Source organism: Ochotona curzoniae, unplaced genomic scaffold, assembly GCF_017591425.1.
Source record: "Ochotona curzoniae isolate NIBS_2020 unplaced genomic scaffold, NIBS_Ocur_1.0 scaffold_3208, whole genome shotgun sequence".
NCBI classification, from domain to species: domain Eukaryota; kingdom Metazoa; phylum Chordata; class Mammalia; order Lagomorpha; family Ochotonidae; genus Ochotona; species Ochotona curzoniae.
Window position 1 is genome coordinate 28,152,852 of NW_024467106.1, and position 17,227 is coordinate 28,170,078.

At 47.0% G+C, this 17,227-nt stretch overlaps 1 protein-coding gene across 1 annotated transcript in view; it reads left to right on the forward strand.

The window, feature by feature from the left end:
• Window positions 1–17,227, forward strand: part of GABBR2 (gamma-aminobutyric acid type B receptor subunit 2) — a 326,347-nt gene that overhangs the window by 189,150 nt on the left and 119,970 nt on the right. Inside the window, exons 6-7 of the mRNA XM_040962792.1 lie at window positions 1,330–1,530; window positions 15,028–15,264. Of these exons, the coding sequence (XP_040818726.1) occupies window positions 1,330–1,530; window positions 15,028–15,264 (438 nt within the window). The remainder of the gene's footprint in view (window positions 1–1,329; window positions 1,531–15,027; window positions 15,265–17,227) is intronic.

Consider the following 17,227-nt stretch of genomic DNA (forward strand, 5'->3'; position numbering starts at 1 on the left):
AAAAGCCAGACACAGGTGATGGGGACATTTTGAGGACTTTTCTCTTGCGCTGGGAGTCAGGCAGTGAGGCTTTGCAGCCTTGGAGGTGGCAGACCTGGCTTTGAGACCTGTTTTTCCCTCCTGGATGTATGACCTGGAAAGGTTGCCCTTTTGCCTCTCTGATTGTGAATTTGTTTGTCTGTAAACTGAGGAATTTAACCCTGTCCTCAACATCTGCCAGGGCAAATGTGGATGACAAATAGAAATTGTGGGGTCTGGTACAGTAGCCTAGTGACTAAAGTCCTTGCCTTGCATTTGCCAGGATCCCATATGGGCACCAGTTCTAATCCCGGCAGCCCCACTTCCCATCCAACTCCCTCTTGTGGCCTGGGAAAGCAGTCAAGGATTACCCAAAGCCTTAGGACCCTGCACCTATGTAGGAGACCCAGAAGAAGCTCCAGGTTCCTGGCTTCAGATCGGCTCAGTTCCAGCTGTTGCAGTCACTTGGGGAGTGAGTCAGTGGACAGATCTTCCTCTCTGTCTCTCCTCCTCTCTATCTGACTTTACAATAATAAATAAATAAGTACTGTAGAAAATAGAATGTATGCAGAGCATATACCATGTAAGGGACATGTACAGATTTGTATTGTATGATCTGAATGTGCTTTAGGATAAAGCTTTTCGTGTTGCCAAGAGACAGAATATATAATTTCATGCTTTAAATTGGTCCTGTGAAAACCACTTCCTCTGGCTTGGGTCTTGAAGCATAACCTGGGCTTTTTAAAAAGAGCCATACAAGATTAGCATCATGAAAGCTATCTGGCATAAGGCTGCTGTAGATGCCAGGATGGCTAATTTGACAATATCATTTCCTGGGGCTTTTTGTTTATTTAGATGTAAAGACTAGAAAACACTTTGCTTCCCCATATGCCTGGTGTGTTTTATTAACGATAATGCAAACTATATAAATAATCTTATTGCCCTTTTCTTTTGGGCAGCCATGGAATTCCTGGTGAAATATGAAAGCTTTAGTCAGTTCATCTCTATTTTGCTTTTACTTGTAGTACACAAGTTATGGCTTACATTTTCCCAGACCCCTAGTATCTGAATTTTTATCCAGGGTTTATAACTATCATACATGCTGTCAGTAACCTACTTTGGGTCATTTCAGAGACAAGGAGAAAACCAAGCAGGTTAAAAAAAAAAAAAAGAAGAAGAAGAAGAAGAAAGAAAGAATTAGTCGGCCTCTGGGAAGAGGAAGCCTGACCTCCAACTGCCTTCATTATAGGGCACCGAGTCGTGAGCAGATGTCTGTCTCTTGGTGCCTACCCATGCCCCTGTCTGTTGCAGGCATACGAGGAGAACATGTATGGCAGTAAATACCAGTGGATCATCCCAGGCTGGTACGAGCCCTCCTGGTGGGAGCAGGTGCACACAGAAGCCAACTCGTCCCGTTGCCTCCGGAAGCACCTTCTCGCAGCCATGGAGGGCTACATTGGCGTGGACTTCGAACCCTTGAGCTCCAAACAAATCAAGACCATCTCAGGCAAGGTCAGTGCTTTGGTCTCCCACTCCGTCCCCCATCCTCTTGTTCTTTCCTCCTCTTGTCTTGACAAAACAACAAACAAGGTACCGATCTCGCCCAGGCCTTTGCTGTATGACTTAGAGCACGTCATTGAACCTCTGTGACTCTTGCCTGTAAAACAGGGTGGGGGGCAGGGGTAGTCAGCCCTCTCCTGGATGGATAAGGATGCTGCAAGCCTGAAACCCACCCCAAACATAGAAGACATGAGGCCCTGCCTTGTAACAGTGACTTTGGAGATGATTACATTTGCCTGGGGTCCCAGTCTACTTTCCTCCGCCCCTCCCTCTGGAAGTCACCTTCCAGAGGCCCCAACACTGTCCTGGAGAAGATGGAAGTCTTCTCAGCAGACATACAAGTCCTGAGCCCAGTGTTGCCATCTACCATACATATGAACTTAGCATGAGCTCTCTGAGCCAGAACATCCATATCTGCATGGTAATGGTGCAGACACTCTGCTCTGGCCTTAGCAGGTGGATGGGTCAGGGACCAGCAGGGTGCCTACTATCTCCATGATGCTATCATTTTGGGCAGTTCAGAGGAGGACCTGAGACCAAGGGCTCTGGGTTATTGACTCTTGCCCTAAGTGTCCTTGGCTATTGTGGAGACCAAGTGCTAGGGTACATGTGAAAACATCTCTAACATACATTGTTCTCTAGTAATAGACCTATCATCAAAAGCCAGGTGACAACAGTCTAACCTCTAGACTCTGTTGGGATTTCTGCTCAGGAAGATGCAGCTTCTGTCTCTCCATGTTGCCCACTGGTCAAAATACCATACAACAGTGGTGTCATTTTTTTCTGTCTTTTTTGTCTTCTCTGACCATGGATAGTTGCATGTCTACCCAACCCCAGCATTTGTGCAGTTCCAGTTTCATTTAAAGAACAAGCTTTGTAATAACATTAATATATTTGTGTGTATAAAGTATGCTTTATATATGTTTATAGGTAACCCTAAGCACATGACTTATTGATTTGTCCAAAAGTGACAAATTATTAGGGCACTTTCAGTATACTTGAATCCAGGGATAGACTACATTTTAATCTAAAGATAATATGAAATTGGAGGAAAATACAAAAAAAAAAAGGAAAAAAAAACATCCAGGAAGGCAGACAATGTAATAATTAGGTGGAAAGACTTGAGGAATTGTGTAGGGGAGACCTGTGAGAGCAGAGGGGTGAGGCCTGTGAGAAGCTGCAAGACAGGAGTGGGAATTTTGCCAATGGCAGGGAGCTACTAAGGGGTATGAGTGGCAGGCAGGCAGAAGGTGTAGTTGTCACAGTGTTCTCTGGAGGAAGGGTTTCGACACTGACCCTGACATTGCTCAGTTCCCTTGCTGTCTCAGTTTTTTTGTATTGGGGGTTGGCCTCTTCCAGGCCAGGGACACCTTGGGCTTGTTTACCCCACCATTGTGGGTGACCCACTCACAGGAGTTCCAGGGTTGGGCAGAGCCATCAGCATGGCGTCTGAAAGTTGAGGGGCCCCAGTGCCCATCCTCATAGATATTGAATCAAACAATGGCATGACTAACAGCAAAATTTAAGGGAACACCAAAACTCTTCATCATCAAATTTTTAAAAAAAAATTTCTCTTGGAAATAAGAGGTACACAGAGGGAAAGAAACAGACCCTCCATCTGTTGGCCCCAGCCAACATCAAGAAACCCAAAGCCTCATCCAGATTCATGATGTGGAGGCAGGAACATAAGCTGTCCCCTGATGCCTTCCCAGATGTATTGGCAGGGAACTGGACTGTAAGCAGAATAGCTGAGTTTGGACCGTTGGCCTCCAGAACTGTGATAGAATCATTTTTAAAGAGAATTATTTTGAAGATTTATTATTTATTTGAAAGGGTACATGACAGAAAGGGAGAGAGAGACACAGAAAGAGGGAGATCCTCCATCTACCATTTCACTTCCCAAAGCATGCAGCAAGCCAGGGCAGGGCTAAGCCAAAGTGAGGAGCCAGGAACTCAGTGCAGGTCTCCCATGTGGGTGGCAGGAATCCAAGTACTTGAGCCATCTTCTACTGTCCCAGGCACATTCACAGGAGACTGGATAGGAAAAGACAGAGGCAGGACTTGCCAATCCCAAGCACCTCATTACAGAATGCAGGCATCTCGAGTGGTGACTTAACCCTCTGCACCATGGTATTCACCGCAAGTTCTGTTTCATGCTTCCCAGTGTGTGGAAATGTATTGGCACTCCAGCAATCTAAAGCATTCACCCAACAGGTCAGGAGAAAATCCAGGGCTTGGGGCCAGGACTCCTAATCCCAATAGGCATCAGACTATCCACTAGAAGCCATGGCACACTTAGAAATGCATCCAGAGGCCCGGTGTGGTAGCCTAGTGGCCAAAGTCCTCACCTTGCATGTGCTAGGATCCCATATGGGCACTGCTTCTAATCTGGGCAGCCCCAATTCCCATCCAACTCCCTGCTTGTGGTCTGGGAAAGCAGTCGAAGATGACGCAAAGCCTTGGGACCTTGCACCCACGTGGGGGTGTGAGAGACCCATAAAAAGCTTCAGGCTCAGAAAAACCGTCAGATAGGTTCAGCTCCAACTGATACAGCCACTTGGGGAATGGATCAGTGGACAGAAGATCTTCTTCTCTGTCTCTCCTCCTCTCTGTATATCTGACTTTCCAATAAGAATAAATAAATCTTAGGAAAAAAAAAAGAAAGAAAAGAAATGCTTTCAGATCAACACTCAGGTGACACCTCTATGGGAAGTAACTCAGTAAAGCACCAGGTACCCACAATGTGGTTGTTATGTCACCCATGAGATGCAGTCAATTCTGCTGAACCCAGACTCTCCCAGGAGAAGCAAGCCTCCTGCTAGAGAAAGCCAGACAAGTGGGCACAGCAATGTCCCTTTTTTAAAAATTAATTTTATTTTTTTATTGATTACATTGCATTATGTGACACAGTTTTATAGGCACTGGGATTCCTCCCACCCCTCCCCAACCTCCCACCCCTGGTGGATTCCTCCACCTTGTTGCATTACCACAGTTCAAATTCAGTTGAGATTCTTTCATTGCAAGCATCTTCCAAGCATAAAGTCCAGCATCTTATTGTCCAGATAAGTTCCACGTCCCTTTTTGGATGCCTTCTCCCAATTCTCTCTCCTATGTGCCTGTCTGTGATGTCCTGCTGTTCCCAGCTGTCACCGTTAAACCCAAGAGTTTTCTGTTAAGAGGAAGAACCCAGTCCTAGGCTCTGGTCCTCTCATGAACTCTGACCCTCCCCAGTGCCCACCTGCAGAGTTTAGTCTTCCAGAACCTGATGAGGGCAGCCACTGGCACTTGCTTTGGGCCTTCTTATCCAGCTCCTTCTGCTTACTGAGTTCTGTGCTACTGCCCTGTGGACATCCGCCATTCCAAGTGTTAACTGCCACTTTCAAAATTCCATCATATTAATCTCCATTGTGGGCCCTGACAATTCTGGCTCAGCTCTCTGTTAAGTACAGGCCTTTCCTGTCACCATCCTCTTGCTGAGACACAGAGCTGGACCGAGGTGGCACATGTCTGTCCACAGAACCCTGGCATCTGTAGGAACCTCAGGGATGATCCCAGCTCGTCATTGAAAACACAGGCTCATTGTTGGGAAGAGTTTGAGATGTTTTCTGGCAAGACACATCTGCAACCAATGGGCTTGTATATGGATGTTTATTCAACATGGCAGTATTAGAGGAAACTCCAAAAGGAGTGATTCCCAGGGCCCATGACCTATGCAGACCTGCACCCATCTCAATGCATCTGCAATGTGAACTCCTTGACCAAGAACATGAAGGGATCTAGAGTAGGGTAAGGGAAAGTGCCATGGCTACCTCTGCTCCTCACCTTCCCGTGCAAAGCTACTGTTCCTTCCTATTCTGAGTGTCCACTCCCTGGGAGCTAGGTGACATGACACAGGGACACAAGCTTTAGAAGGAGGGACACAGTTCTAGGGACACCTACTGGTGTCCACTGGCCAAAGTTGACTTCCTTAGGAGGTCAGCTTCCACACACACACTTCGGTTTTTATTGGGATTTTACTGACTCTCTAGATTGGGGAGAAATGGTGCCTTAATGAGACAATCTCCCAACCCATGAATTCTACACAACCCTGTGCTTACTTATTTCTTTAATTTCTATCCAAAGTCCTCTGAATTACCTGTGTAGATATCTCATACATACTCATTTTATTTATTTCTAAGCATTTGATGTATTTTGTTAATATATATGCACAGCATCGGGGGCATACTTACGACTGGGATTTCCAAGTCACAGAATAGGCCTGTGTTTACCTTTAGTAAATACTGCCAAGTGCAGCTCGAAAGGAGTCATCCCAACTTATACCGCTTCCAGAGATGGCCAAGAGTTCCATTCAGTTCACCTGTTCACAAATTTGGGATCTAGTCAGCTTTTACATTTTAGCCAATCTAGTAAGTGTGTCAGAGTACCTTGGTTTAAGTTTTAATGTGAGTTTCCCTGGTGACTCATGAAGTTGAAAATCTTTTTGTGGCATTGTTGTCATTTTGGCATGCCCTTCTGCAAACTATTGGTTTCAATGCCTATTTCTTATTCATTTTTGGAAGTTCTTTTACATTATGGATATAAATCCATCACCCATAATGTGCATTGTTGATGATCAATTATTTATTTACTTATTTGTATTGGAAAGACAGATTCAGAGAGAGAGAGAGAAAGAGAGAGAAAGAGAGAAAGCCTGCATCTACCGATTCATTCCTTAATGGCCACAATGGCTAGAGCTGAGCTGAGCTGAAGCCAGGAGCCAGGAGTTTCTTCCATGTCTCCCACGTAATTGCAGAGGCCGTAGAACTACAACCATCTTCCACTACTTTCCCAGTCTATATGCAAGGAGCTGAATTGGAAGTGGAACAGCAGTAACTTGAACCAGCACCTGTATGGTATGCTGGCACTACAGGTGAGGCAGAAGATTAATGGGAGAAGCCACAACACCTGCCTTTATTTCTTCTCTTAGTCTGTAACTTACCTTTTCATTTTCTTGAGATACTCTGATAAGTAGAAATTCTTAATTTTAGCATGATTTAATTTATTAGTCCTCTTCATGGTTAGATGATTATGGCCTAAGTTGTTTGCCCAGCTCAACACTTGAAGGCATTTTACATTTAAAAAAAAATATTTGTTTATCTTACGAGGGAAAAGATAGGAAGGGAGAGGAAGGGGAGGGCAGGAGAGAGAGAGAGAGAGAGAGAGAGAGAGAGAGAGAGAGAGAGAAAGAGAGAGAAAGAGAATTCCCATCTGCTGGTCCATTTGCCAAATACACACAGCACCTAGAGCTGGACCAGGCCAAATCCAGGAACTAAGAACTAAAAATTCAATCCAGGTCTCCTGTGTGAGTACCAGGGACCCTACAGCCCGACCCAGCACCCTCTGCCTTCCAGGTCTGCAGTGGTGGGATGCAGTTAGGAGCAAAAGGCAGAAATGGAATGCAGACACTCTGATAGGGGACATGAGCATTTTATCTTGTGTCTTCACCTCCAGGCCAGATACCCCCAACCCCCATCTTGTCCTGGAGCATTGTATTACCTCTCTCACAGGTGTTGAAACTATACATGCAATTGATGTATGTATGGTCTGAGTGAGGTAGAGATTCATTCCCCTCTTAAAACCAACCAGTTGACTCAAGACCATTTACCAAAAAGGCTCCCTTCCTCTCCTACTCTGGGACATGTGCTATTGTGTCACCTCTGCCACAACTGTGCATTGTGTGGATCTATTCCCGGGATGTCCATAACCATCTATTAATCTAGTTGCCTATCCTTTAACTAATAATGCCCTATGATCTTAGTTACATTCTGTGAGACCTGACAATTGGAAGTGTGTGAGTCTTATAGATTTCTTGGATCTTCTGGGTCCAAATTCCATTATTTCTCTAGACATTACTCCCACATTTGTACTTCCTTTCCACTCCTCCCTGAATATCTGTTATACATATGATGGTTATTTTCCTGCCTGGAAAAATCTGCTTCTGCTTGAGACAACTTCTCTCAAGATGTGCTGTGTGAACGTTCCCTCTTTCCCCACTTGATCCTGAAGTGCTTATGAACTCAGTGTAAGGGACTGGGTTGTCTATTGCTTCCTTTCACAGGTTCATGTTTCCTGTCATTACATTGTCTTCTGCTTCCATTGTTTCTATTTAGTCAGCTGTCAGACTCGTTGCTCTTTTGAAGATGATGACTGTGTTCTCTAACTGCATTGAAGAGTTGGTGTTCGACTTGGTCTTCTAGGTTTTACTACGCTGTGCTTGTATTCAACTTGACTGAAGTTCACAGAGTTCCCTGCACTGCTTCAATTTGTAGATTCATGAGTGTTTGGAGAGGCTTCATGGTAGACTCTAAATGTTGCTCCTGAGCCTGGCACGACAGCCTAGTGGCGGAGTCTTCATCTTGCATGTGCCAAAATCTCATATGAATACCAGTTTGTGTCCCAGCTGCTCCATTTCCCATCCAGTTTCCTGCTTGTGCCTGGAGAAAGCAATAGATGACAGCCCAAAGCCTTGGGACCTTGCATCCACAAGGGAAACCCAGAAGAAACTCTTGGCTCTTGGCTTCAGATCAGCTCAAGTCTGGCCATGTGGCCACCTGGGAAGTAAATCAGTGGGTGGAAGATCTTTGTGTCTCTCCTCTTCTCTCTTCTGTGTAAATCTGCCTTTCCATTAAAAATACTTAAATCTTTTTTTTTGAAAGGTGCTCCTGTCAGTGTTTTTCCTACCAAGACATATTCCACACATTGTGCTTATCTCTCGGTCTCATTTCTTTTTCTCTCCTTTTTCCTCTTGTGCTTTAATTTCAATATTGACTATGAACATTCATTCCACCAATCTATTTTCTGCTACGTCTAATATGCTGTTTCTTAATTTCACTGATCTGTTATATTACCAGAATTTCCATTTAACTTTTTCATGTGTGGCTTTCAGTTCTCTGCTGATATTTGGCATCTTTTAAGATTTTATTTAACATACAAATTCTACTCTTTTTTGGTCTATCCCTCATTGTTTCAAAATTTAAAGTACCTAGCAGTTTGTTTCTAGCCTTTTTTTTTCTTCTTTTCTTTTTTTTTTCTCCTTACTTCCTTCTCTTTTTGAAATATTGCCTGGCCCCATCTCCTGCTATACTGTATGAGTTATGATGAAATACAGCGTGACTAAACACTCAAGGGGGCCTTTCTCCAGCAATTTGTTTCTCTTCAAGCAGGCAGTTTGAAAGGGGCAGCTCCCATTCCCCTTCATCCAACCTACACACGACATGTCCCTATTTTGGTTTTCATTTTGTAAGTCCTGATCTGTTTGGGTTTGCCCTCCTTCCTCATGTTGGGCCATTTATTGTTCTCAACTGAAATTCTAGAGTGTTTACCAACCCTAGGTCCCATTTTTGCCTTCCCAATTCTTTGGAGCTTAGCAGTTGTTTTCCCTGATCCTTTTGGTTGGGTTTTTAGCTCTTTGCTCTATTCAACATAGTTATACAATATTTCAAATGAAAATACCACCCACAGATGCCAGCATTGTGGTAGAGTTGGTGAAACCACCCCTGTGATACCAACATCTTATATTGGAACACCTAACTGAGTCCCAGCCTCCCTTTCTCTCTCCCTGCAAATGTGTGTGTGTGTGTGTGTGTGTGTGTGTGTGCGTGTGTATGCTTTTTAAATAGTCCTTTTTTAAAAAAAAGAAAAGAAAGTGCCACTGATAACCCAAGTCTCCCTTTTTTCCGGTCCCTTTTTGTCTGAGGCTTCCTTTGGAAACATTGAAGGGTAGTTGTAGGGTTTCCACCCCCGATGAGCTGAGAAAAGCTCAGTGTTTCTCTTCAACTAGTTTCCCTACATACAGCACAGGAAATATCCGCTTAGGAACAGCAAGCAGGAGGACTGGGCCCAGCTTAAAGCATTCCTCTTTCCCCTGGAATATCAGTCCCTCCATCCTGGAGCCTGGATGCTCTCTGATGCTTTCAGAAAGCTGCGTTTACAATTCATTTACAATGTTCCCAGTGGCAGCTTTGGTGTGACATACACTATTTCATCCCAGAATGGAAGTCTGACCTGACCTAGCCCTAAAGGAGGAGAAACTCACTAAGGGGAAGGCATGAACAGGGCCATCGTGTATGGAGGGAGCAGCCATGTCCACTGTGATGCCACAGGACACTGAAGCAGGCTGAGCTCAGGTTGCTGGAAGCCAGGTGGACGATGCGTTCCCAAGACAGGTCTCAGCATCTCTCTCTGTCTCTCTCTCTCTCTCTCACACACACACACACACACACACCCTGAAGGGGGCAGGACTCTGCCTTGGGAGATATTACAGCCTCCCAGGCCCATAGGAGTCTTCCAGGAGACTCAGCTATGGAGAAACTCGATGGTCAGACTATTGGAGGGGTCAGTTGGGAGTTTGTAGCATGCAATTGACTAAGTTCACTAGGTTCCTGACTCTTGAGCTGGCACCTGCATGTCACTACCCACTACTCAAGTGAGCTCTGAACTGGAGGATGGCAAGCAGCAGCTAAAATAGCTTCAACACCCCCCTTCCACTTGAGGCTATGAGATTCACATGTCCCATGGGGAGGGCCAGAGAAAGCTTCTGCCCCTGGAGCCTCTATGAGGGCCAGGTACAAAAGTGAATCTATCCTCCTCTTTGTCCTCCCCTCTTCCATCCTAAAACCCTTCTCTCTCCCAGAAAGTGAGACTCTGTTCCATCAAGATAACAAATCTGGAAAGTCTACTGACATGGAGTAGGCTAGTCTGAGAACCTACCCACTATTTATCATCTAGTTTCTATGAGATAATATGCTCCACAGTCCAACAACTGCCTTATAGAAGTATGCTGGAGCACAGCCCATCAGGAATGGGAACAATGTACATGAAGTTATCTTCATAGAAACTTTTCACCTCTCAACATTAAACTTGACCTTGATGGGTGAGTAATTAATCACTATTCAGAGAAAGCTTTACGAGGGAAGAAAGTCTTCTGCTGGAATAATGGACGCCTGCTCTGAGAAAACTATTACTTTTTCTGCAACAATCGTGAGCGTCTCTTCATACTGTCATTATTGTGCCCAAGGGAGATTGGTGCTGGCGTCCCTTGGGAACAGTGATGAATGGCCCAGGATATAATGTGGTAGCAAAGACAGCAGGAGTGAGGTCACCTTGCAGAGCTTAGCAGCACCTGTGTCCTATTCCAAGGACTCTTCCCACAGAAACGTGGTAAGCAGCTGTGTGCCCTGGCCTTCGGCTCCCTCCCACTCCTCCTCCTGAGAAGAACAGCAGATTTATGAGTTAGAAAGGAAATGGACTTGAGGAGAAGCACACCTGAAAAGTTGTTCTAGGAGCTGGTGCTGGCCTAAGGTCAAATCCCATAAATATGATCCCTCTACTGTTCCCATCAAAAAGCAATCAACCAACCAGCACAAAACCAAACCAAGCCTGGTATCTAAGGAGTTAAAAAGTGATACTCGGGGCCCCGGCGCGGTGGCACAAGTGGTTAAAGGTCCTCGCCTTGCACGCCCGGGATCCCATATGGGCGCCGGTTCTAATCCCGGCAGCCCCGCTTCCCTTCCAGCTCCCTGCCTGTGGCCTGGGAAAGCAGTCGAGGACGGCCCAAAGTCTTGGGACCCTGCACCCGCGTGGGAGACCCGGAAGAGGCTCCTGGCTTCGGATCGACATAGTATCGGCCCGTTGTGGTCACTTGGGGAGTGAATCATCGGACGGAAGATCTTCCTTTCTGTCTCTCCTCTCTGTATATCCGCCTTTCCAATAAAAAAATAATAAAAAATAAATCTTTAAAAAAAAAAGTGATACTCAGCTGGGAGGACTGCCCAAGGTCTTGGGACCCTGCACCCACATGGGAGACTCAGAAGAAGTTCCAGTCTCCTGGCTCCGGCTCAGCTCAGCTCAAGCCATTGCAACCACTTTGGGAGTGACTCAGCAGACGGAAGATCTTCCTCTCTGTCTTTTCTCCTCTCTGCATATTTGATTTTCTAATAAAAATAAACAAATCTTTTTTTAAAAAAAAAAAAGTAGCACTCAGCTGTCCATGGCCAGTCCATACTAGAAGTGTTCAGTTCAGGCTCAGTTCTGGACCTCTGACTTTAGGTGGATCCTGGAGACCCTAGGAGGTTGCCCAAGGCCAAGTTCAGGCTGGAGGGCTGGGAAGTGTCTAGAAAGACCACCTGACAGGGATCAATAGCTGGAACCAACAGGATCAACAAGGGGTAGCAGCAGCCCCTGGAGGCCCTTGGGTAGATCCGAGGGGAGTCCTAGACACACAGTGAAGAAGGGACAGCAAGCCGCAGGGGCCTCCTTCCATAGACAAACAGAGGTATTCTTCCAACCACTGGTTCACTCCTCAAATACCCATGACAGGACTAAGCCGAATGACTGGGGCTCAGGGACTAGAGACATCCCCTGCTGCATCGCGTGGTAAACATTAGTAGGAAGCTGGATCAAAAGTGGACCAGCTGGGACTTGAACCAGGCACTTAGGATAGAACCCAAGAGTCCCAAGTGGTGACCAAACACCAACTCCAGTTTTTCATACTTTGAAAATAGCCAACAACAATTGCATGAACCACCTGAGATAGTCCCAAATCACACTTTAAAATCAAAGAAAATATAACCAAGTTGTAGAGCACAAAAAAATAACAAGGATGCAGGAAAATAAAACAGTAAAAGATGTGACTGTCCCCATAGCAACGCAGTATAAAGAAGACATTCACCAGAGAAATAAACAGTGGTTGGTCAGCATTTGAAAGGAGCTTGCTCCAGCCATTAATCAAAGAAATTAAAATGAAAAGAAGATTCCCTTTTTTTTCTTAACAAACTGACACTATTTTTTTTTAAGATTTATTTATTTGGAAGGCAGTGTTACAGAGAGAGAGGAAGAGAGACCTTCTATCACTGGTTCACTCCCCAGATGACAACACCAACCAGGGCTGGGCCAGGCCAAAGCCAGCAGCCAGGAGCTCCATCTGAGTCCCCCACGTGGGTGCAGGGGCCAAGCAGTTGGCCCGTCCTCTTCTGCTTTCCCAGACACATTAAGAGAGCTGGAAGTGGCACCGCTGGAACCATTTGGGTTGCCAGCACTGCAGGAGGTGACTTTGCCAGCTTTATCACAGCATCAGCCCCAACACTGATTTTTAAAATTAAATACCCCATGTCAAGTTTGCAGGGATTTGCACCTTTTCTATTTGGGCAGAAGATCTTGGCTGCATGGTGTGGGAACAGATGTGTGCCCTGTGTTGTACAGACAGGGCTGATTCAGGTATGGTTTGGGGTTCTGGTGACATTAAGGTGCTGAAGACAGATCACATCATTGACCTCTCTGAGCTTGGGTGAGTTAGAGATGCAGTTGTAGGGAAGAGAGCTTACTTACCAGACAGTAAGCAAAAGGAGCTCAGAGCTAGAGATAGGGCAGCAGGTGCACGTGAAGTGAGGAAGACTAAGCTGAGGATGGGGCAGGCCTGGGGAAGGGGCTTCCAGAACAGGTGGGCCAGGCCAGCCTTCTACAAGAAGCAACTCAGTATTGACCATCCTGTGTGGGCTGAGGACATCCTGCCAAGGGTTGGAGCAGGAGCACTCTACAAAGGGCCGGTGAGGAAGCCACTTGGTGCATGCTGACTGCATGGGACAGAAGAACACACAGGTTGAAGGAGGAGAGGCTCATGCCTAGCCCAGGCCAAGGCTGACTGGGGGTTCCTAAAGGAAGCCTCCCAACACACCCCCATTGGGAATGCAAGGCAGAAAGTGCCCTGAGGATGGGGCTCTAGCAGCGGAGCTCAGCCAGTCAGATACAGGCTGCTCTGCAAGACCCTTAGAGTTGGAAGTATTCCTGGTGTGCTTTTGGCATAAAGAGCAGAATGAGCTGATAGAATGAGAGAGGCTGCTTTCCGGTGGGAAGTTATAAAAGGGGAGAAGCACTGAGCTCCCAGATGCAGCCATAAAACCAGAAGGCAGGAGGTAGAACCCCTGCTGGGGCCTGGGGGGTCATGGAGAACTCCTTGCCCTCAGGTTCTGGAAGTCCCTGCAACAGTAACTGGGCAAGAGCCCCAGCTTCTTGGTCACAGTGGGTTCCAGCCATAGAAGAAAACATGCCATGGATGGAGCAGCTCCCCTCCTCCCCAATCTTTCTGGGTACCAGACCCACTCTCAGAGGACCATGGTGGTTTTCTAAAGCAATGAGACCCTCTGAAACAAGATGAAGGATATAGCAGAGATGGAGTAGGAAGCTATTCTGACTATGCATGCATGCACACACACACACACACACACACACACACACACACACACACACACACACACTGTGTGACACTGGGCAAATCACCGGACCTCTGTGCTTCTTGCCGGACACAACAGAGGCATGTGTGACTGTCTCCAGGGCCATTCCTAAGGGTAAATGGACCACGAACCAAGAGCCGAGGTTTTCTATCTGGGTTTTTCCCAAAGACTAGGCCGCAGGCCCTGTAGCCATTTCTGGCTGAGGAAGTCAGAAGTGATTTTGAGGAAAGGCCTACTGAGGTAGGGGCTGAGGGCAATGACTTCCTGTAGAATATCATTCATTTATGGGCATAAGCTCCAAGGACCCCGGGAAAAAGCGCCTCAGAACAGTCTCATGTTAATGTCACCAAGAAAGTTCCTTCATGGCACTCTGCTCATGTGGAGTGCAGCAGGTCTTCATTTTAAGGCCAAGCTATTCACATACTGTTGCCTTCTGGGAGATAAAAGTAGTGGCAGATGTCTCTCACTTGGACACCTGCCACTTGCGCCAGGCCCAGGCTAGGCTCTAAGAGGACCTCCCCAGGGACCCCTCAAGGCTCAGAATCCACAAGGCCGTGGGGATAGCCTCAGAACCTGTACTCCTCATTCTGCTTCTAGATCCCTCCTCCCCCCAACCGCAGAATCCCCTGCCCAGACAGTTGGAGCTGCTGCCAGGGTAGTGACTGCTGAGGCTGGCAGGGGGAGGAAATGTGGACTGAGCCTGTCTGGGCTGCAGGATGGAGCTGGTGTGGGAGGGCCAGGGGAAGTGGGTTGCAGAGTGGGGCTGACTCCCTGTGTGCTGCTGTGTGTACAACCTGGAGCTCCAAAGAGCCCCAGAATTCCAAATTCCTCTCTGGAAGAATTATCAGCAGGGTAGCTTTCTTATGGTTTGGAAGCCAAAAGTTCCTCATGTATGTACAAAGTCTTTGGACACGGAAGGGCTTTCCAAGCCACTCTAGTCCAGGCCTTGCAAATATCTAGGGGAAGGCTTGCCAGACAGACAGGGCTCAAGGCTCATCCCTGACTAGCCAAGTCCCTGAATCAGTTTCCTCATCTGGAAAATGGGTATGGTGGAAGAAGCTGCATGAGAAAGGTATAACACTGTGCCTAGCCCACAGCAGGAGGTAGGGAACAGCAGTTCTTTTTGGGCCTGTTTCCTCATTGGCTCTAACTTGAGGCTTCCCCAACCACCTTGTTTCTCCAGACTCCACAACAGTACGAGAGGGAGTACAACAAGAAGCGATCAGGCGTGGGGCCCAGCAAGTTCCATGGCTATGCCTATGATGGCATCTGGGTCATCGCCAAGACGCTGCAGAGGGCCATGGAGACACTGCATGCCAGCAGCCGGCACCAGCGCATCCAGGACTTCAACTACACAGACCACACGCTCGGCAGGATCATCCTCAATGCCATGAATGAGACCAATTTCTTCGGAGTCACGGTCAGTCCCGGGCCTGTGGGCTCCTTTCTTGGCATTCCTTGAAGTCAGATGGGGCTCCCCCAGCATGATCCATCCTCTCACAATGTTACCTTGTGAGCCGTGAGGTTCCAGGGCTGTGGAAGTGAGGGCAGGGGCTGTGCATGCTATCTGGCTCGTTAGGGAGTGCTTCTGCACCACCCAGGGGTAAGACAGGAGAGGAAGCATTCACGGCATGAGGAGCAGGTGCACTTTCCAAGCGCAAGTGTTGAGTCAGCATGAGTTCTGGACCCAAAGTCAGGTTTAAGTTCTCGGTTTTCACTTACAAGTTGCCTAAAGTGGAATGCTGAGTTTTCATTCATTAGTGGGAATAATACAATACCCACCTTGCCACATAGTTCTGAAACTTAGCCAGCCTACACTACAACCTGCTATTACTTGTTGCGCACATGGCTTGAGGTGAGCCTCAAGTGTCTTGTCTGGGAAATGGGAATAATAATATATGTCTCACATGGAAGTTGAGAAAATAAGCAGTTGTCATGATGGCTGATATTTGTAAAATGCACATGATGTGCTGAATATGTGCTAAGTATGTTTGGTGGCTAATTACATCAGGTATGGCCAGGCCTGGGTGCTCAGAAAATACCAGCTGCTGTCACTGCCAGTCATCTGAGTGCATCCTCATCTGTCGGCAAAGGGTGCTATTTGTCCCCATCAAAGGTGACTTACTTGGGAACAAGCATATTTAAGTCTTGCTTTAACCAGAGGCAGAGCTGGGACTTGAATCTGGGCCTGGATCTCAATTGCCACGTAACACAGCCTTCTGGTAACAACATACACAGTAGCTGTTTATGTCTCATGATGAAATATTTGCCGCTGACTCTGTCCCAGCAGACGTGGGAAAAGCTGTCCTGGGTTCTAAGCAGGGTCATTTCTAGAGTTGGTCTGTCTCAGGGAATTGAGTGGACTCAGTGAGATGAGCTCAGATTTGCACAATTGGTCTGGTGGGCTCAGGGCACATGCAGGTGCCGAGGCTGTAGGCAGTGCTGTAAATGCCAAATTAGGATACACTTCCTATCCCAGGGGCATGAATCAGGGGCAGGGACAAGACCTGGACAAACAAGACACAAAATTAAAGGGTGCAACATCCAGGAGGAGCTGTATGATTCTAAGGATGGATTTGGGGACAGGGCAGCTTCCATGACTGTTAATGCAAAGTCTGGGAAGGCTTTTTGGGAAACAAAGCATTGGAGCTTCGTTAGATCAGCAGAGAGAAGTTAAATTCAGGCAGTTTGGGCAGGTGGAACAGAAGGAGTCCAGGAGAGAAGTGCAGGGTGGTGGAGGAGGGGCAGTGACATGGGGCAGTACCTGGGGTAGTAGAGGGTGAGTTGGGGAAGTAAGTTGGGGACCAGTTCTGGAGGGGCAAGCCAAGAGGCCTGACCTTTGTCATCCAGACTAATCGCTCTCAAAGTGTCAGCAGCATCAGCTGGAGCATGTTAGAAATGCAAATTCCCAGGCCCTGCCCACACTCCATGACTCAGTGTTCCTAGGGGTGGGATCTGGCATTAGAGTCTTCACAAACCTTCCAGGCAATTCTAAATCACCCTCGAGTTTAAGAGCCACTGCTAGGGGCAATGAGGAGATGCTGAGGTTTGCTTTATCATCATCATCATTATTATTATTAAGTTTATTTGAAAGGAGGCGAGATCACTGATACACATGGGGCATGTTTGGGATGGGATGGGTCAAGAGGGGAAAGTTGGGAGAGGAGAAGTTTCTGGCTGCCACTCTGTGTCTCTGGGAAAGCAGAGAACACCCCTCCTAAGTGCCAGTCTTCATGTGATCTTGAGAAGCAGCAGTGGTTTCATGATTCAGCCCAGGTTCCCAATGAGGGGGAAGTATGTCCTGGGGGCAGGGTCATTTAATTGACAGATAAGTGGGTGGGATTTACAAGAGGGAGTTTCAGCAACCCTGGAGGCACAGCCAC